The 21,580-nt window shown below is 42.2% G+C and overlaps 1 protein-coding gene across 1 annotated transcript; it reads right to left on the bottom strand.

Annotated features, from left to right (window-relative positions):
* Positions 1-7,697: 7,697 nt before the first annotated feature.
* SERPINC1 (serpin family C member 1) lies at positions 7,698-18,661 on the bottom strand. Its single transcript, XM_059040914.2, has 7 exons — positions 18,548-18,661; positions 16,130-16,499; positions 15,591-15,806; positions 14,769-14,906; positions 12,223-12,613; positions 11,079-11,143; positions 7,698-8,357 (listed from the first exon to the last, which is right to left on the bottom strand). Exons 1-7 carry the CDS (start codon positions 18,586-18,588, stop codon positions 8,181-8,183), a joined length of 1,398 nt encoding a protein of 465 aa, XP_058896897.2. The 5' UTR covers positions 18,589-18,661; the 3' UTR covers positions 7,698-8,180.
* Positions 18,662-21,580: the final 2,919 nt, after the last annotated feature.

The raw sequence follows: 21,580 nt of genomic DNA, 5'->3' as shown, positions 1-21,580 counted from the left end.
GGTTTGGTATTATCTATCCATTCCATGTGTAGTGGTTTCCTAGAGAATTAGTTGTGAGGGCTTCTTGCTGGTCATCCCCAGTTATCATATAGTGAAGGGATCTCTGTTCCCCGGTCAGGCCTCAGGAATTACAAATGCAGGATATAAAAGGGGTACTCAGGGCTGAAGACTTAATTTAGGACTCTAGAAAATGCTGGGAAGAGAAAAGAAAGACTTCGGCATTTGTAGTTGAATAACCAGGGTTGGAACGTTTGAGTCATTTAGACATCAGGATTAATTAGATTTTATCATATAATGATTGGGGCAAATTTTGATGAATAAAAATAAAATAGCCTTAACATTTTCTTTTTTACCCATATTTCCACTCTGTTGTACCTCAAAGTCTGCTCTTTGTGACAGAGAAGACTTTGAAAATATACTCCCAGGGAATGAAAAATTGGTTCTAGGTACTTTTGCTAGAACCATCTTTGCCATAGTCAACTTTGCTGCAAGCATTTTCACCTTATAAATAATTCGCTGTAAGGCAATTTTGCCATAAAAGATAAAAAATAAAAGAGGGACATTAAAAAGGACATAATGAAGCATGAAAATGAATAACAAAATTTTTAAAACTTTATTGCAAAATACAAAATATTTGAATACCTCTAAAATGTGTGTAGATTCATGGCAATCCTGCACAAATAACTGATTTTGTGTGTTGTACCTAAGCACTTGTCTTCCAGGTCTTTCATTCTTAGTATTTTATACTTTTTTTTTTTTTTTTTTTTTTGCTTGTTGATTCATCTCTTCATTCAGCATTGTGCTGAATGAAGGCACAGTAATGTTGCTAACTGGGAGAAATGCCAGTTGAAACCAAACTATCAAACCAAAAACTCATCCAGTTATTTTATCTTTTGTGGCAAAATTGTCTTATGACCAATTAGTTATGCCGTGAAAATGTTTGTGGCAAAGATACTTATAGTGAAAATACTGGACACTTGAAAAATACTTGATCATCTATGAAGATGCCTCTTATTCGGTTTCTTACAGCTCTTTGGGCCCTCCTCTAGATTCTCTGTGACTCTTAAATTTGAAATCATCTGGTGGTTGCACGAAAACTAAGTATAGTTGTTTCTTGAACAATGTGGGAGTTAGGGTGCTGACCCTCTGCAAGTGGAAAATCCCCCTATAACTTATAGTTGGCCTCTGTTTCTGTGGTTCCTCTGCATCCAGGGATTCCACCAACCACTGATGGTGTAGTACTGTAGTATTTACTATTGAAAAAAACCTGGCAATAAATGGACCCATGCAGTTCACACCCATGTTGGTCAAGGGTCAACTGTACTGTGGTCTCAAATTGAAAAAGAGAACAAAGTCAGAAGAAGGGAAACCTGCAGATTGACAAAATACTTATTCTTTCTTTTCAGCATCACAAGTCTAAACCATTTAATAACCACATCCTGAGAAATTCCTTAAGGTTTAGATTTCTGCTTTTACATGTCTTGTAGCAGATGTTTTGACATTTTTGAAGATGATCTACTGAGTTTCCTATAAATAGAATCCTAACTACAGTGGTTCTTAAAGAACCACTGCAAAAACAAAATTACAACACAGGGAACAAAGCTTAAAATGTGTTTCCTCTGGAAGCCACCATGCTAAATCAGGAGTCACTACGTGTGACTGGAATCCACCTCTAGAATGGCTATCAACCAGATAGCAAAGATATTTAGAATTTATATGGTATTTGATATTTTTACAAAAATGATTTTAAATCATGTAACTTGAAGTTTTAAAAAATGAGCCTGTTTTATTTTTGGAAAAGTGGGCCAATAAAAATAACACTAATATAATTCAATTGTACATGCATGTGCATTGAACAAAGAGTGGTATACTAAAGATAGTTCGTGCAAATAACTTTTGTGGGAAGTTTGGCTATTTTCTTAATATCTTTTTTTCATAAATGTATGTTTATAAATATATTTACTCATCCACTATGACCTTGGTAGCTTTAGAAGCATTTTGTTAGCTGTATCATTGATTATAAAAATCAAATTCTTGGCATAGTAGGCTATGAGAGCTTTTAGTTGCTTTGTTTGTATTTTGGCTAAGAAAATTGTTTCTTGCACTTTCTATTTATAAAGATGTTATAACACTTTGCACCCACTTAGTGCAGCTGTTCTTCAGCGACAAAAGATGTAGGCGTTAAAGAGAAATGTATGTTTAGAAGCCTGGCAAAAGGAGGGATCTCAAAAGAACAAATTTGGCTTGCATCTACCTGAGAAAAGCTGGGGGTTAATATAAAATTTAGATTGAAAGTATCTGTTGGGCTAGGTGTACAGTTGCTGCAAGTTGCAATATCATTGTGAGTTGCCAGCTATGTGTATGTGATTTTATGTGTGTATGTGAGAAAAAGGTGTCTGATGAAGGCAGATAAGTCAGTGTAGAAAATTCTACCTCCCATTAAAGACTGAGAATATTCCAAGATTGCCCTGTAGCCCCTTAGGCAGGAGGCTGGATTCCTCAGCCACCATCCACCCCATTCTCTTGTACTCGCTTCAGCTCCTCTACCTCTGAGCACTTGGCTGAAGAAAGAGTGTAGCTTTCTGTAGCAAGCAAAGGAAAGCCAGACCCGAAATATAGAGACTGCAGTATCTCACTTCTTGTCATGTTCAGATGTCAGTGGACACTGGTTTCGTTGCCCAAATCAAACAGTGTCAGAATGCTTGGGTTTAGTGTTTTATCCACTGGCTTCTATTTGGCAAGAGTAGCCCATGGAAGTGGAGTCTTTCTGTTGTTTTTAAAGGTGCACTCAACTTTTAATGATGTGAAAATTTTGTTTGAATCCTGAGTTGTTGTTTTTTTAATTTTTAAATTGCCATTTGCAGTCCATTTTGGGGGACTGGAATATCAACCATATTTTCCTGATAATGAGCCTTCTGCCAATATCTTAATTTGCAGTTTTGCATGCAGCTTTTTGGATGACCTGTTTTGCTTTTAGACACTCTGAAGAGAGATTTTTCTGGTTTTAATGCCAATACTGTTTAAAGTAGTCAGGATGGCCTGTTGTGGATGTCAGGAAATTCAGTTTCGGAAGCAAAATGCCACTAGGCAGGCCACCTAATCTTTAAATGCAGTTGTAGCACTCAACTGATTTGCTGTTTGGGGCACAAGTACACTGAGCCAAGTCAGGTTACCTACCATTTGAACATTTGTTACAGCTGAGGAAGGACTACTGGCCTTTTCAGAAATATCCCAGAATGCTTTCCACCTTTTCATTTCTAATGCACTGGCTGGTTGTAATTCCAAACAGGGATTCTCTGATTAGGAGTGAAAATGAAGGAGTGATCCATTTTCAGATTTTTAGAGGTTGGCATCTGTGTTTTAGGTACTAGCTGGTAAGTATTTACTTTCCTGGTGACTGGGTAGGGCAAGTGACAATACAGTGTGAAATTCCAAATGAGACAAGCAGTACTCATTGGTGACAACTGGTATAAAAAGTTCGCCCGAATACAGTATGAATGCTATAGGGAGATAAGCAGTAAAATCATGTGAATCTATTCACCACAGCTATTTTTTTTCTAACTATAGAATCATTGTCAGCCTATAAGCCATGCTCCTAATATCCTAGACTCAGGAATTAACTCCTGCTGGCTTATCTTTTGTTTGTGCCCAGAGTTTTGGCTTAGGCCTGTCCTGAGCTGTTTTGCTACCAACACATACTTAAGGTGCAGTCTTACTAAGTCAATAATATACTGTCGGCAGTGCAGCCTGTTTTACAGCCAAAGTGATTTATTGAAATACAAAACAAACAAAAAAGTGAGAAATGCCTAGGTAATTTGTTTGAGACATGTTAAATCTATGAATCTGGGAGGAAGCATAGAGTCTTTCTTCTATCTGGCTTGGGTGAACAGTGACCTTAATGCTTTCTGTTACTGAGCCAGTTGACCTAGGCAAGTAGTTCTCCATCTTGGCTGCACATTAGAATCACCTGGGGCATTTAAAAAAGTAATGATACCTGGTGCCCCCTCTAGACATTTACGTTTAAGTGGCCTGCTGTGCAACCTGGGCTTTAAAAGCTCCTCAGATGATTTTAAATGGGCAGCCAAGGTTGAGAATCATTTTCTAGGTAGTCCTGAATGGTCTTTGGCAGGATAACCTCTACCTGGTTCTCTTTTGTCATAAGATAACTTTATTGGTATCCCAGGCATGGCTCTGAGTTTAAAACTTAGAGTGGGCCAAGGCTCAAGTGGTAAAATGGATCATTTATTTGTCCTCAGAGTAATTCAGTAGAGAGATGTTGCCATCCACCCAGTTTCCTCTCTATACCAAAGTATGCATAAGTCAGCAAAACAAATTTTCGAAGTCTGCTCCCTAGAATCCTCTTTCCCTTGCATATGTGATTTAAGTGGAGATTTTTTAAACTCTGCTAGCTGAAATGGAGCGCTTGAACTTATTAAGAGAGCCAAGCCCAAGCCACCTCGGGTGATTTTTATTTGTAAAGTAAGCAGGTGGCATTGTTAAAGTTAATTAAGAAAAAGAAGGGCCCTTCCTGGGGTGATGGTGATGTATTTGATTGTTTCTTAGCCTGTCTTCTAAGTGGGATTTCGATGTAAAGTGACTTTCACTTTTCCATGTTTCTTTGTGAATTAAATGCACTAGCTAAGGCGTAAATATTTCTGAGTTTTACATGAAATGTGAAATGAGTCATTTCAGCATCTTTGTTCCAGGATATCAAAGACTTAACCCAGTAATTCCCAAACGAGTTTTCATATCTTTCATTCTCCCGCCCAGGTATAAAGATACCTGCCCATGGTAACCTCACACGTGATAATGGGGAGGGAAGAACTGTTTGATTATCCTTAAAAAAAGTGAGAACCACCATTCAAACTAATTAGCTACCAAGTGATTTCTAATTCATGAAAGAAATTTGTGTTTAAGAACAAGTTCAAATATAGCAGTCTCTCATCTGAGAGACTGCCGGCACTGTAGAAATTTTCATTCATATATTGCCTACAAATAATTGATAATTTAAATTTCAAATAGGTGGTGTGTTTGAGAAGAAAAAGTGGGTGGAAGGAAATATTGCTAGTGCAGAGGACTTAATTAGCATCAGGCTATGAAATTTCATTAAAATAACATTAAGGCCTGGCTGTTTGCTTAGCATGTATATGCTGCAATGTCAGAGAAAAATGCCTCCTATGCCTTAGAAGATTTGTGAAGGCTTCCTTATATTGGGTGGAATAGAAAAGCAATAGCCTTTGAGACTTGTTTGCATCCAGAGAGTAGCCCATTAGGGTTTTCATAATGAGGAACATGGTGGAGTACTGTGAAACACTGTTGAACTTTATACAAATCACACCGCACTGGATTTTAAGATTTGGGGAAGGAGAATAGAGGAGGAGGAAGGGGAAGTAATGGTAAAAATATATAGAGAGAAACTTGTACTATATTTTACACCAATAATGAAACAAATTCCCTATTAGGAATTCTCTATCAGGACTGTGAAGTTCGGCCAAGTTCTTCTGTCCTACTGATTGGCTTGCTGATTCCTCTTAAACCTCTAAGAAATCCTTTCTGAAAGAGCTAAATAAAAGCTGGTCTGACTGCAGCTTCACCACCCTGTCCCATCCCCCTATTCACAACAAAAGAAAAACATTCCCAAACTATAGGCAAAAGAAATGTCTCAGTCCATTAACTTTTCATCCTCTATGGTCTATGTTCACTGTTTTAGCCTGTTGAATTATTTTGTGATCTAATGGCAGAACTTAAATAGATCTGCCAGATCAGTCAGGAACCAATGGCTTCTCCTTTAAGAAATCTTAAAATCAGAACTCTCAATTCTTGGCACATCAGCATAAGTGAGTAAAGGGAGAAGTAGGTTGAAAGAGCACTTAGGGAATTCCCTAGCAGTCCAGTGGTTAGTGGGTCCTTGGCGCTTTCACTGCCAAAGGCCTGGGTTCAATCCCCGGTCAGAGAACTAATAAGATCCCGCAAGCCACTTAGATTTCCCTTAGATATCCTGGCTTCTCATAATTTCAGGCGGGACCCACTTATGCTCTGTCTCTGAGAAGAAAAGACAAGACGGAGGGTTCTAAGATAGAAAAGTCAATGTAGCCGAAATATGGTTTCCTTCAGATGGACATAGTCTGAAAGAAATCTGTCCACCTGTTCTCAATGGTGCTTATATGGTGGGTGACAGCTGTCTCCCATCTACCTGTCCCTGGCGCTGTGCCTTCCCACTGGTCACTGTGAAAAGCAGATCACACTGGACTCAGAGGCCAGAATCCAGGACAATTTCCCCCTTGTCATCACTTCTTCATACAGCTAATAATGTAGCATTTACTTGTCTTTGGAAAATTCTTGGGTTTGTCCCCCAAGAAATAGTAAAGCATTTATAGGAAAACAGAAAGTAAGATTCTGGTGGTAGCTATCAAAGAGATTACAGGAAAATTTTAACTTCCCCTCAGCTGATATTTATTGATAGCAAGGACTAACTATGCCTCCTCATCCTGAGTTTCTAAAGGCTACCATAATATTTCTAAGCAACAAACTTATCTAACATTTTTTCACAACTTGTTAATCAAGGATTCATAGTAAAACAGACAATCAATTTCTAAAATGTTATCCCTGAAAGGGAATGAGATAAGAGTTTTTAACTAGAAGAACCTACCCGTCTGTTTTTTCCCTTTATAAAAACTAACATTTGAGGTTTGTGTCTTTCATCTGAAGCGATTACTCCATTAATAAAGATGCCTCAGAAAAGTCGGTGAGCCAGGCTAGCACTCTTGCACCTCTGAGTGTGCTGGACTGGGTTTGTACATCTTATTTCCTTAGAGAATATCTGTTTTTATTATGACCTTAACTATAAATACCTATATATAGGAATAGGATTTTCTCTCACCCCACCCTCTCTTAATCATTATCACTTAAGTGTAAACCACACCTCCCCCCACCCCACTTTTACTGAAAAAATGCACTTTAATTCCTAAGGAGAGTGGCTGTTCCTCACCCTGAAGCCAGATTACTTCAGCAGGAGAGTTGAGGAGGGAGAACTCTTGGTGGACCTCGTGAAATTAACTCAATTCCGTAATGTAAACACAGAAATCAACCATTTTTAAGCTGCCCCCCACCCCCAGCCAAAGCGAAAAAGAAACAACCAAATGAAAAAGTTCAAAATGCCTACCTTGATTTTGGAAGTTTCACTGGAGAAAATACCCAATGTTAAATTATTTTCTCAGCTACCACATTATCAGAAACTTGTGGGTGGTTTCGTAGGAGGCTGAGAGTTTTTTTTTTTTTAAATAAAAGGCAAGTGAATCACAGTCTACAAAATATGATCCTGATTTGTGTCGTTTCTAAGTATCAGATTTGTTCTCTCCCTTAATTTGACAGGTGTTCTCAGTCTCTCCTCCTGTAGATTCTGTCCTTCCCCTGATGACAAGCCAATAGTTCTTGGTGGGGTTGCATGCCTCCTAGAGCCCCAGGAGCCCTGTTGTGTCGGGGGAGGGGGGAGGGCGGAGGGCAGGAGGGTGGGCAGAGACTGGGGTTGGGGGAGGGAGATTCAGAGAAAGTGAAAATATATGGGTTTATATAAACATATTTAAAGCAGTTTAGCAAAAGCTTTCTCATTGAACAGCTTTAAGAACAATGTGAATGAAATCTTAGCAACTTGGTTAGTAATTTGAAAAGTCTATTAATGTATACTTGAAATTCTGTTTGTATAAAAATACATTTTCCTCTTTATTTTAACACTGTGTAAAAGAACATTATGCATGTGAGTGGTTTGAGAATTAAAAGATTTAATATTCAGATTTGAACCTCTGTCTGTCTTTTCTGTTAAAGATTAATTCCTTTTAAATTTTTGGATTTTTTTAGTTTGAGGGGATTACCTAGATTTCAAGCTCCCCCTGCTTCTGAGAGGTCAGAGGCTTCCTGAGAGGTCAGGATGCCTACCATCTTTCAAGATGAAGCAGTGACATATCTCCCTTCTTCACTTTCTTGACCCAGATGTGTTCACTGGTAGAGAACAATCGAGAGCCTCATTTTACCAAATGCCCAACAGCATCTCTATCCATTTCTCCTTTCCTTGTCTTCGTTTCAGGTGGCAAAGTCCATTCGTAATTGTGAGATATGGGAGTAGTTGTATTTATTTTTACTTCTATTCACAAACCAAAGTAGGAAGAACTATAAAGGATAACATTTTAGTTAACACAAGGGTTGGCTACTCTGCCCATGAAGATAATAGTGTTCAGAGCAACTTCCCTGATAAGAACCAGGAAGGGCCTGTTGGCCTTGAAGGTCACTCTGCTGGGGTTCAGCGAACGGCCAGCAATGCCAATGACGGTACTTGCTGCTGCTTCACTGCCTTCCTCGTTGACCTGCAGGTCAAATAGGAGACAAACTGCTACATTAGCTACTCTGCAGCTCATTACAGGCAGGTAAATCATCCATGACACAGCAATTCCTCAAAATGCCATTTGTTTTCCAGGTGAAAGTACACTTGGGTCAGGTTGGGTTCCCTCTGGAATCCTACTTTTAGTCTTTCTTTCATCCACTGAATATTGATGTAAGCACTTGTATTCATCCAAGCCTTGTGCTGAATAATAAGTGCCAGGGTCCATTCAGATAATCTCTAAACCAGAAATCTGGATGTATACGAGGTTGTCACACTTCTGGCTGGCACCGTTGTATATGGTATTGTACTAGATACTAAAAGACATTTTGACTCCAGATTAGAGCACTATAGTTGAGATAGTTTCACTCCTGGAGCATCAAGATCCCAGATACAACTACTGTAAGCAGCCACTCAGGAACTAGGGCCTATGAAAAGAGGAGGGTCCTCTGGCTGGATGAGATGAGTACTTCTTGGAGTAATAGACTGAAGTGATGGTATTCGAACTTGCTGATAAGTAGAACTGCACAGGTCTGGAGGGAGATATCTTTAGAAAATTTTGTTTGGGGACCCAGAATGTCACTAAAACTCTGTCCCTGCCTCTAATGAAAGCACTTCAGATCCCTGAGTCTTGAGGAGCTGGTTGATGCTGTTCTCTCCCTCCCTCCTTCTTTACCACCTCCCTTCTGGCCATACTATCTATTTCATGATCATTCTAGTACTAAATTTATGAGCAGACTGGAGCTTTTGTAAGACCAGGATCCTTTTATTCAAATCAGATTCTGGTTTTTAATGGCTTCTCAGGAGATCTACAATCAGTTGGGGTGTGTGTATAGGGTTCCCAAGAGCCATGGAGGAGCCTTGCATCATTGTTTAGTTGGCTCAAGTAGACAAAATGAATGTAAACTTCTGCTTCTTCTTAATAGTTACTCAAGGCCCTCAAGGAGGTCTGAGCTGACCACTTCTATTTGGGGTCCTTAGAAGAAGATTCTCAATCATAGTTAAAACCCTGAGGACTCATCTTCCCTTGCAGCCTTTCTAAGTGCTCTTTCTTCCATAATCCATATGGTATCGGTGGTGTTTTTACTTCCAAAACCATGAATCCAGTACTCATGTAAAATCCCCTGTTCTGACCTCAGTATCTTTAAGATATATCCCTCTATGCTTGCTGTTGTCCTACAGGTCACTAACATCTATTGTCCTATGGATTATATTCCCACATTGAGGATTTTGTTGCCTAGCCCGTAGCCTTTCTGTCTATCTTAACTCCTGATATCATGTGACCTAGACAATTAAAATAGGTGGTAGGAGACCCATTCAATACTCTAACCTCCCATGTCTTTCATCTCATCAGACCCAATATGCGTTACCTTCACTTAAGGAAACCAGTCCATGGCTACACCTTGAACTTGCCATCTCTCAGAACATCTGGACTTTTGAGATTATAATTACATTATCCTTCTCTCAGACTATATAACCTTTGGTTTTTTTAAGCTATCACACTTCCTCACTCCCATTACAATTACTCTGACCTCCTCCTGTCCCTTGATCCCTCCACTTTCCTCCTAACTACATATTTCCCACTGAGCTTGGACTCTGCAACTATATTTGGTAGCACGATGCCCTGAAACCTCTCTCTCTGACCACAATCTTCTTTCTTTGCAATTTCCTCAATCCTGTGACCTTCTCTAACATTGCCCCATCACATTTCCCTCATAGCCTGGTTCCCCCAAAGAATAATCTGTATAAATGGTTCCCAAACCTGGTTGTGCATCAGAATTTCTTAAGGAGCTTTGTAAATATACAGATTCTCAGACCCCATCCTGAGTCAAGCTCCCCAGAAAGCTAATGCCATTGATCTATATAGCTCAGTATTTGTTTGAGAAGCAGAAGTTCTAAAGGCTTTATACAGCTCTTACTCTAGTAAAGGTTTCCATGGTCAGCTTAGTTGGGGCAACACTAGGTTAAACAATACTGAACCATTTTCTTCACTATGGAACTGCTCAGACGTCGGCACTCCAATGTGCATTAATTCTTGTTAATTTCCCAATAAGAGGATATACATTTATTTGACCATCTAACTTTCTGTTACCTGCAGTATAGTCTAGAGCTCTAGTTTTCTGGAACACACTTTAGGACATGATCTACACTCACCAGCTCCCCTTCCTTACTTTCCATTTGCTCTTCAGCTATTACAACTAGGCATGTGCCCCTACTGCGCTGTCCAAATTCCTCCGGGAAAAGTCACCTCGGTCACTTTTCAAAAAATCTTCTTACTAAATGCTTTCCATTGTCTTAACACTCCTTCCTGGGTTTCCATTAGCTCATCCTCTCCTGGTTATCCTCCTCTGAATGCCTTTGCTGGCTGCTTTTCCTATGTCACCTTCCCCTTAAAGTCTGTGTTCCCAGGAGAGGTAGAGGATGGAGGGTGGAACAATTAGACCATGAGGGCTTCAAGTCAGGGCTATATTGTAGCAGTCCTCGTGGAGGAGGGCGCTACAGATTTGGGGTTTGAGGGACACTGGAATCATGCCTTTTTCCACAGCTGTCTCCTAGTGTTCACACATCTGCTGTTTACACTGTAAGAGCCAATGGAGGAACAACTCCAAAGTTACTAGTCACATGAGATATTGATGTATTGAATAAAAAAGCAGCATGGGAATAAAAAAGCAGCAGAAGAATAGAGAGCGAAGAGAGGTGTACTCACCTCAAGAAATGCCTTGTGGAATGCATCTGAGACATAGAGGTCGCTCCGGCCCTCTGCAACAATACCTAGAAGGAAGACCAGAGAAAGCTCTGTGAAATGGGAGAAAGTCGGTTTCAACCCACAGAAAGGAGTTCAGTTTAAACTATGAGGTCCTTTGGGGCTTTTTTGAAAGACAGAAAGAAATCCTGGACTCTCACTTAATGATACCCTGAAAAATAAATACATGTTAAAAATAATAAAGTACTTTGGGTTTATTCAGCCTGGCTCCCGTGAATTTAATCTCCTGCTTCAGCTCATGGGGGGTTGGGGTGGGGTGGTGGGGACTCTGTTCTTAAAGAAAAACTCACTCCATCTGGTAGGAATGTCTTCCCTTCCAGTGTGTCAACACTTTGGGAGTGGTTTTCAGACTTAGTTTAAAGACAGACCATTAAAGGTAAATCCAGTTAACTAACGTTGTAAACTCCTTTTTTAAAAAGAGATATTTTAGGGAATTCCCTGGCAGTCCAGTGTTTAGGACTCCGTGCTCTCACTGTCAAGGGTTCAATCCCTGGTCGGGAACTAAGGTCCCACAAGCCACACAGTGCGGCCGAAAAAAAAAAAAAAAAAAAGAGAGAGAGAGATTTTAATGCATATTTTTAAAGGATGGTGGGTTGGAAGAAACAAACCAACTTAGCACCGTTATCAGAGTATCAAAACTGGGAAGGGGTGACTGTATCTGTCCATGTGACCTTAGAAATCACATGAGCCCTTTGGAATATCAGGTGAAGAAGGGCTATTACATGTCAGCTATGCCTATTTTGTGGGACCCGCATGTCCCTGGCTCTTAATCATATCTGTCTCCTTGCTCTGAATTTTCTGATGCTTTTCAAGTTCTTTTCTACCTGGTCCCATCTCTTCTATGAGTTACAGACTCAAAAGGTTCCAGTGCCATATGGGCCTGTGGAGATCCAAGAGCCAACGTCCCATTTTACAGAAGAGAAAAGAGACAGCTTGAGAGGGAAGGGATTTCCTTGAGTTAGCAGTAGAACTGGGATTAGAGTCCAGGTGTCCTGATTCGCCCTTTTCTACTATTTCCCCATCTCTTCCACTTTTGGTCAAACTTCTTTGAGGACAGAGAGAGGAGGAAATTCCTTCTTCCACTCACCTGGGAGCCTGGACTTCTCAGGGCTGAAGAGGTCCTCAAGGCCCATGTCTTGCAGCCGCTCCTTCACACTGAAGCTGTCCTCGATGCGGAAGCGGGGCATGTGGACCACCAGCAGTGTCTCTGTCAGCTCATCTAGCCACTCCTGCAGCACCTCTGGGGTGAGTTCCTGTTCCACCTTGGTCAGGCTCTTCTCAAGCTTGGGCAGGATGAGCACCATGGTGATGTCATCACCCTTGAAGGGCAACTCAAGTACCTGGGTGCCCTCTGCCACGCGCCGATAGTGGAACTTGCCTTCCTGGTACATCATGAATACTGAACATGACTCCCCATCGGCCTTGTAGAAAAGTTCCTTCCTTGTGTTCTCAGGGCTGAACTTTGACTTCCACAGGCCCTGGAAGAAGACGCCAGGTGGGAGAATCACAAAGCAAGAGGACCAAAAACATCCGTAGGAGAATACTGACATGGGAAGTAGTCACAATATTTTATGTAAGTGTAATTGTTAAGAACAAAGGCTAGAGGGATATGCATGCAAAGGTCTTAACACCGTGTCAGAGTGATAGAATCATGAGTCGTTTTTGTTCTGTGAACTTTTCTGTATTTCCCAGATTTTCAGCAGTGACTATTTGCTTTTATAATAAGAAAAACAAGAACAACCTACTGGCCTCTTTGCAAGTCTCTTCTGGAGTTTAAATCTAATTGCCTCCTTTTGCTTTCTGCCTCCCACCAGCCTCTTTCTCAAAGGCCATCCTCCAAAATGCTGGGCTCTGTTCCTGATGAATAAAGCCAGACAGAGGTAATAACCCCAGGGGGTCATCTGGGAGTCCTGCTGGGCAGAGAGTGAGGGCTGGCCAACTTTCTGTTCAAAGAAGGAGGGGATACAAGACACTCCTTTGACATTTCTGAGTTGTAATTATCATTCCTTGTCATCTTCTGGCTCTTTGATTTTGGGACAAGTCATTTAACTCTTTGAGTGGTGGTTCTTCATCTGTAAGATTAGGAGCTGGTTATCACTAATATTTGTAGGATGCTTACTGTGTGCCAGGCACTGCTCCAAGCATTTTATGTGCATTAACTTAATCCCTTCAGTAACCGTGTAAGGTAGATGTATCATTATTACCATTTTATAGATGCAGAAGTTGGGGCATAGAAAAGTCTCAAGTAACTTGCTCAAGTTTGCAGTTAGAAATGGAAGAGTCAGAATTTAAATTAAGTAATCTGTCTGAGCAGCCCAAGTTCACATTTGTGATGTTATGAAGATTAGGAGGACTAATAAAAGGCAAAGTGTTCCATAAACTGTAAAGGGCAGTACACATTGTAGAAATGCAACCTACTCCATTCTTTTTTTTTTTTTTTTTTTGGTACGCGGGCCTCTCACTGTTGTGGCCTCTCCTGTTGCAGAGCACAGGCTCCGGACGCGCAGGCTCAGCAGCCATGGCTCACGGGCCCAGCCGCTCGGCGGCATGTGGGATCTTCCCGGACCGGGGCACGAACCCATGTCCCCTGCATCGGCAGGCGGATTCTCAACCACTGCGCCACGAGGGAAGCCCAACCTACTCCATTCTTAGGGTGAGGGACCCCCTAAGCAACAGAGTAATTGACAACAGCAATGACTGGCTAACCCCCTGGGCCCAGTCGAGGAGAAGAGTGTATCTGGAGCATGACCCGGGAAAGGCACAATTCAACCTGCGTTAAGCTGGAGGTCCTCCTGAGTATCAATGGTCTTTATTCCCAGTACCTTCTCCCTTATCCTTCCTAACTGTAATAAAGTTGGAACAGTCTTTAGAACTCTTGACTCTCTGAGAAAGACAAAGCCATCTGCATGATCATGTAACAAGGCCTCTGCAAAGTTTGAGGTTAGTCTGACATCAGGAGGTTCAGAAGCTTCAGGCAAGAGGAATTTTGAGTCACTGCAGAAGCTGCTCTAGATGATGGAAGAAAATCTCATCAGTGAGGATTGTCTATAGACTCTGTCATTTTGTTCCAGATTTCAAAATGGAGTTAATTAAGGACAGGATAAATCATCACATATATATGAGTATTTATTACCATGCACACCTCACTGCTGAGCATGCTGGGTCTGTGAGTGTGTACACTTTGCTTTGGGCCCAGAGACACTACCAGGCCCCCTCTGGACCTCAGCCCAGTAGCCACAGCCCTAGACATGACTCTAGACTCAGCAAATTTGTATTTTACCCAGACCATGCATGTACCATTTCTCAAAAAAGATCTACTGGGCTTCACTGGTGGCACAGTGGTTGAGAGTCAGCCTGCTGATGCAGGGGATGAGGGTTCGTGCCCTGGTCCGGGAAGGTCCCACATGCTGCAGAGCGGCTGGGCCCGTGAGCCATGGCCGCAGAGCCTGCGCATCCGGAGCCTGTGCTCTGCAACGGGAGAGGCCACAACAGTGAGAGGCCCGCGTACCAAAAAAAAAAGAAAAGAAAAAAAAAAAGAAAAGATCTACTGACACATGCCCAATGGTATGAAAGAGGGTAAGCTGGAGGGAAAACAAGTCATCCCTGAGGTCTCTCCAGGGACATTTTGAGTACCTTGAAGTAAATGGTGTTGACCAGCACCAGGACAGTGAACTCACTGATGGCTTCTGGGGGAATGACATCAGTGATACGCCCATCAGTCTTATTGGATATCCATTGGTTGATGGTCACTCTGGACTGCTCTGCATTTCCCTGAGGAGAACAGGAAACACACCTACCCAACTGTGCTATTCACTTGGCTTCTCCATTTCCCTGTGAAGCACTTTATTTTGTCCGTCCTCCCTCTGTCTTTCCCACCATTTGGTTAAGCCATCTCTCTAACCCAGACGGGGAAACCTCACATATCTCGTATAGTGTCGTGAATCTTCCATATTGTTAGTAAATGGTAACAGAAGAAAAAGAAAGAAAGCAAAGAAAAAGAGGAAGAAATAAAGAAACAGAAGAGGAGAAAGATAGTCTGAGAAAAGAACAAAATATTATCTTCTCTGACTCTGGAAATTTGAACTCTTATGAGTATTCATGAGATATGTTCTATGGGAAGCTGATGAGTAACGCAGGAGTTGGGGGGTGGGCAGGAGAGATGCCCATGTGGTCAAAAAAGTGTGAGAAATACTGATTGAATAAAGTCAGTAGATTTCTTTGTTGCAGGGCTTTTACATAACTTTTCAGAGCAGCCTCTACAATCCAGAGATTACACTGATTTCTCAGGTTTTAAGCAAGAATACATATCCCAGGGGTTCTGACTTATAGGATTATAACACCTCCACCTGCCTTCAACTACCACAGCAGTGTTAATTTGGATCCTGCTTCTCTATCTCTTTAATTTCTGAGTGGAGAAGGAGAACTCCAAGGTCAGGGATGACATCTGCAACTCACCTTGAAGTCCAGGGGCTGGAGCTTGGCTCCATATACCATCTCACTGATGTCCTGGTAGGTCTCATTGAAGGTAAGGGATTTGTCTCCAAAAAGACGGTTGGCTGATACCAACTCAGAGGATTTATTGGCTTTTCGATAGAGTCGGCAGTTCAGTTTGGCAAAGAAAAAGTGGATCTGATCAGATGTCTTCTCAGAGATGGTATCAAACTTAAAAACCTGTAGAAATCAAAAGAAAATAGTGGTGGGTCTGGTAAAGCAGCCTGGCTAACATGGGTGGTGAGCACAGTGCCAGTCAGCCCCTGACCAATACTTGTGAGTCCCTTCAAACACAGTGCCTGGCACAGCATAAATGCTCAGCTCATGTTTTCTAGATGAACAAATGGATAAAAGAAGAATAAAGGGTAGGAAGGAAAAAGAGAAAAAGAAACACAAAGAGACTGGGATACCACCCAAAGTCTCTAAAGGGCTCTAGACCAACACATAGATGTTCTCCTGGGTGTTCCAGCAAGGAGGTTAGGTGAAAGGGCTTTGGGTTGTACCTCCATCAGCTGCTTGAGGGTGTTGTCACAGGCACCCAGCTTGGTCATAGCAAAAGCTGTGGAGATACTCAGGGGTGACAGGAAAATGTTGTCCTTGTCATTCTTGGAGTCTGCCAGATGCTGATAGAAGGTGGTGGCAAAGTGGGAATTGGCCTTGGACAGTTCCCAGACCCGCCGGTTGGTGGCCCCAGGGATCTTCTGCTCTGAGCCCTCGCCCTCGGTTGCTTTCTTCTCTGGGGCACGGTAAATGCACATGGGATTCATGGGAATGTCCCGAGGCTTGGCTGTGCAGATGTCCTCCCCAGGGCTCAAATGACAGGTCACACAGCTCCAGAGGCCAATAAGCAGCAAGGAGAGAAGACGTCCACTCCTATAGGGAGACAGAAAGCCGAGGTAAGCTAGGCTGAGAAATCACCTGTTCCACTACCCACCACAGATTTGCCCCAGTAAAGCACAGATTACCGTCCCACCCGCTGTGGCCAGGGGGAGGGCCACAACCTTTGAAAAGTACAAGGGCCCAGGACAAGTCCAGTCCTGGACTCCTTACAATTGGGTAGTTTCACTTGCCTGGCCATAGTCATGTTGAAATTAGAATCAACTACTGAAGCAAGTGAGGTTATTAGAAGTACTGTGTGCCCAAGGCCTCATGCTGGAAGATATAAAGAATGCAGTTTCCAACTGGTGAGATGGGATATGCACACAAGAAAAATGGCAGAGAACTTTAGTGCCCAATGAAAACTTAGGTCAACTGGAGGAGACATTAACAGAAGCTGATTAGGAAAGGCCTCAGAAATAGATGGATTTTTAACCTGGATGTTAAAGGATTGGGAGGATTTTAATTGATTCAACAGAGGGATTTCACCAACATGAGAGGGTTAAGAAGGAATGAATTCTCCTAATTTGTCAATTTCATGATCTCATTTTTTTTAAGTGAAATTAGTTTTATTTACTTTAGCCACAGTCAATGTGCTGAAAACACCCAAGTCTCTAGCTCCAGCCTAATCCTTCCACTGAGTTCCAGACCAGTTGTTTGCTAGACAATTCCACCTGGATGTCCTGCAGATTCCTTAGTGAAATACGAGCAAACTGAACGCATAACTCTCACCCACACACGTTTCTCCTTCTGGGTCCTTCAACTCAGCAAATGGGACCCACAGGTACCTGAGAGCCACCCTGGATTTCTCCCTCTTACCCTTCTCATTAGTCACAACCTAGATTCTATGCATTCTGTTTCCTTGTTCTCTCGCTGCCTTAGTTCAGGCCCTCATCATTTTCTGATTCCTAGAACTTTTAGTAACTTCCAACCTGTGTTTGCTAAAGTAAATAAAACTAATTTCACTTTTTTAAAAGTGAGATCATGAAATTGACAAATTAGGAGAATTGGGACACCCAATTAAGTAAACCAAGAGATAAACTCTCTTGTAATGTTTTTGTAGATAAGACATGAGGGGCCAGGAACTTCCTGTGACTGACCTGGGGCCCTTAGGTCTAAAGAGGGGAGTCTGTATGAGGGTACTGAGTCTTCTCAATCTTCCCCCAGCAGAAAAGCAGGTTATGCACGCAGTGAAGAAAGGACTCACCAAAGTGGTCTGCTGGGCAAGCGTGGGGCTGGCTGGAAGCTGGGGGCAGCTGAGGGGTTACTTGGCTTCTTGCATGATCTGAAGTGAACCCTGCAGTCCTTTTAAGAACAGAGGCACAAAATGGGAGAGCAGAGGCACTGAGGGAGCTATGGAAGGCAGGGTGAGGAAGCAGAGACAATCTTGCCATTCTTCTCCTCAGCTTGCCTCTGTTTCCCATTTTGTCCCTCAGCTACATTTGGAAATACAAGTGGAGGCTGAGGGGGCCCTAGGAACTCTGTTAAGCACAATGAAAGACCAAGGTGGTCAAGCCACAGCCTCACTTCTAGCTTCCTGTAAAAAAACAGATCAAGAAGGGAATGTGTGTGATGTTGAGGGCTGCAGTCCTTTGTTAAAGGTCACTGAGACCTTGGGTGGGGGGATGGGGGATGTGATGGGGGTGGGGCAGGGGGCAATTGAGTGGAAGGAGCAAAAAGGGAGTTAGGAGGTCCTCATAGATTAAATGTGTCCTCTTTTCAGATGTATGGCAGGCCCAGCAATTTCACTTGGAGTATCTCCTGGACTGCTGTGAGGGCTGACACTGATGCAGGATTTCTGTACAAGGGAAGGCATCCCCTTTGTTTCTTGGGTTAAGAATCCAAGGTGTGGCTTAGGGAAAGGCCTTACCCCTAGAAGGGAGTGGGAGGGAGGGCACTTGGAATGACGTCTTCCAAACAAGTCTGATTAAAACTACCAGGGAGAGGGCCTGGTCTTCTCGAAGGGGTTGAGGTCATCCTGGTGAGTCCCTCAGAGGTCAGAAAACCCAGTGAGGGCATGCAAAGGGAAAGCTCACCCCTCTTACCTTTTTCCAGCAGCTACAGTTCCTATCCCATTGGGAAGCATGGTTGCTAATCTTCCACAGGTCTGGGCGAGTGGAGATAGTGTGGTCTGAGGCAATCCCTCTGAACTGGTTCTTTCCTCTAAAACTGGATGAGGTTCCAGAGGCTAGGATGGGGGATGGAGCTGGTGAGGAGGGGAGGCCTGAGGTCAAAGGCTGATGACCTGCTCCCAGGGTTAAGCAAAGTGTAGAGCCCAGTGCTGGTTAATTAGTAGAGAAGTTTTAAAGTTCAGTCAGCTCCAGAGAAAGAAGGTCCACCTTTTGTACCCATACTCCCTCACTTTCTTCTTCATCTTTATACAAAAGGAAAAGGAGAACATGTTCACAAATTCAAACTTAGTCAGAAAATACCACCTTTCCTACCCATACTCCCTCACTTTCTTCTTCATCTTTATAGAAAAGGAAAAGGAGAACATGTTCACAAATTCAAACTTAGTCAGAAAATACCTAGCTGATGAGAACTTTGCAGGAATTTTTTTCTTTTTTCCTGGTTAACCAAACCAGGAGGTAGAAGATAGTCTATTTTCTATATAAATAAAATAGTATATAACTAGCTATGTTGAATGTCCAGAATGAGAGATAGTCTTCTACCTCTCAGTGCAATATCCTCTTTCTCACAGGTTTTTAGGGAAAGAGAGAAAAAGAGCCCACATTATCTAATCATAGGGGAGAGAAGAGAAATATTCTGAAACAGGTGCTACTTTCAGGCCTCTAAGAGCTGATGTGTCAATGACCCAGTCAAGGACACACAATGGTTACACCTGTGTGTACAGTGGACTCATTCCCCATTCAGCCTTGAAGTGGTTGGAGGGGGCACAGAAGCAGGGGCCTCAGGGTGCTGCCAAGGACATTTCTAGGGTAGATGAGCTGGGTGGGAAATACTTCGAAATATTCTCTTGGGGGATCAGGAGACAGGGTGGGGCAGGTGAAAAACATGCAACTACTGACATACTTCTAAGAAGCAAACAGAACGAATTATTTTTATTTATGCATATTGTTATTTTTACTTATTTTAGTTATTGGGAAGATGAAGTCAAACTAATGGAGATAAAGGGCAGGTTTGTATTTATTTCCCTCTTCCTAAATAGCCAAAAACAGCATCATAAGGATTGCTGCAACTGTATTCACAGGATACAAGTATGCCACCTTCTGCGTGATTGAAGACTCCTTGAAGTTGATACAGTAATAGGCATTCTAAAGAGTTCTTTATTCATTAGACAGGAAACCTCTACCTAGACTGAAGCTGCAACTAAATTCTTGACTGATTTAGACCCTAGACATCTTGAGGGTCCCTGTGTACAGTATGAAGTTACAAGGAACTGTCCTAAAAAGCCCCAGAATGGTCGGAGGCTCCTTGTCACTCCAGATTAAAGACAAGTGGAAAGTCTCCTATTCAACCACTTGTGTTCAGCAAACACAGGAGTGCTACCTGAGTCAGTAGGCATTGTTCTAGGGGCTGGGAGCTCCAGACAGGAAGACATGCAGTGATCACATAAATAATCAGTATATAAAAAATAAATCTATAACATGTCAGTCAGGTGTTACAGAGGAAAATACAACAGAGCAAGGGGATAGAAAGTGATGGGAGGAGGTAACGAGGCTACTGTTGTAGAAAGGAGGTGGGAAAGGCCTCCCTAATAAACTGACACTAAGGGACCAGAGTAAAATGAGGGAGGGAGTCAAATATCTTTGGGAAGAGCCTTTCACACAGAAGAAACAGGAGATACAAAGATCCTGAGGTGGGAATATGCTGTTCAGACCTATTGTTCCAGCTTGTAGGAGTTGTGAGACTTGTGCCTTGTAAAGAAGGTCCTTGGAGGAAGGCAGATGAGGGGACCCTGCCCAAGAGGTGAAGGGGGTCTGGTGAACATCTGTGGGAAAAGAGATAAGAGTACAGATACCACCTGGCCAGGTAGTGAAGAACTATACATCAGGGGTTGTGTTTAATTTCTTCATCCATTCATTGAGTCATATGATCATTTAATTAATAAATGTTTAATAAATGCCTATACGTACCGGGTATGGTTGGTGCTGGGCCCGGGGTTATAAAGATGACTTTGTCCTCAAGGAGCACCATGCTTCATAGCAGACCCCAGACATGAAGATAAACATCCCAATCAATGCTACTTGTCATCTGACTAAAGTGTGTATAGGGGAAAGGGAAGGGCAGACAGGTGGGTGTCCATGGAACTGGGGTCAGGAGAGGGAAAGATCAGGAGGTGATAATGTAAAAATTTCTTAATTTGCAAGACTAAGACACAAAGTCTTTTTATTTTAAAATAATTTTAAAGTAATAGAAAAGTTGCAAAAATAGTACAAAATATTCTTGTATACGCTTCACCCAGATTCCCCAAATGTTCACATTGTTAACATTTTACATTTGCTTTTTGCTTTGCTTTTGGTATTCTTCTCTCTCCCTCTCCCTCTCTCTGTTTCTCTCTCTCTGACTCTCTATTGATTTGCAATAGCAAAAGATTAGAAACAATTTCCATCTATAGCAGACTAGTTAAACCAAGGTACATCCCCACAATGGAAAACTATGCCACTGACAAAAAGAATGAGGCTGTTCTCTTTGTACTGATATGGAAGGATCTCTAGGCTCACTAAGTAGAAAAAAGCAAGCTGCAGAGCAGTGTTTATAGTATGCTAACTTTTGTATCACAAAGTGGGGATGATGGGGCAGGTGCAGACAGACGGGTGGAAGTGAGATTTGTCAATATGAACCTTCTTATTTTTCTATTTTTGAACGTGTCAATATATCACCTAGTCAAGAAGGTGTGGACTATGTGAGCAACAAGGGCATCAGGGTTTTGTCCCACAGAGGCTTGGGGAGAGAGGAGTACCAGGGCATGACACGAAGGTGGTGGCAGCACTAAAGAGGAACTAGAAACAGCCTGAGCCCCAGGCTGGTGACAAAGGAGAAAAGGAGACTGAGAGAAGCCCAGTTTGGTTGGAACTGATGGAACAGAGGCGTTTAGGTGTGCCCTGACTGGCAAA

Source organism: Kogia breviceps, chromosome 1 (genome assembly GCF_026419965.1).
Source record: "Kogia breviceps isolate mKogBre1 chromosome 1, mKogBre1 haplotype 1, whole genome shotgun sequence".
Taxonomy (NCBI): Eukaryota; Metazoa; Chordata; class Mammalia; order Artiodactyla; family Physeteridae; genus Kogia; species Kogia breviceps.
Note: the sequence above shows the minus strand (reverse complement) of the source record. Positions and strands in the feature narration are given on the sequence as shown.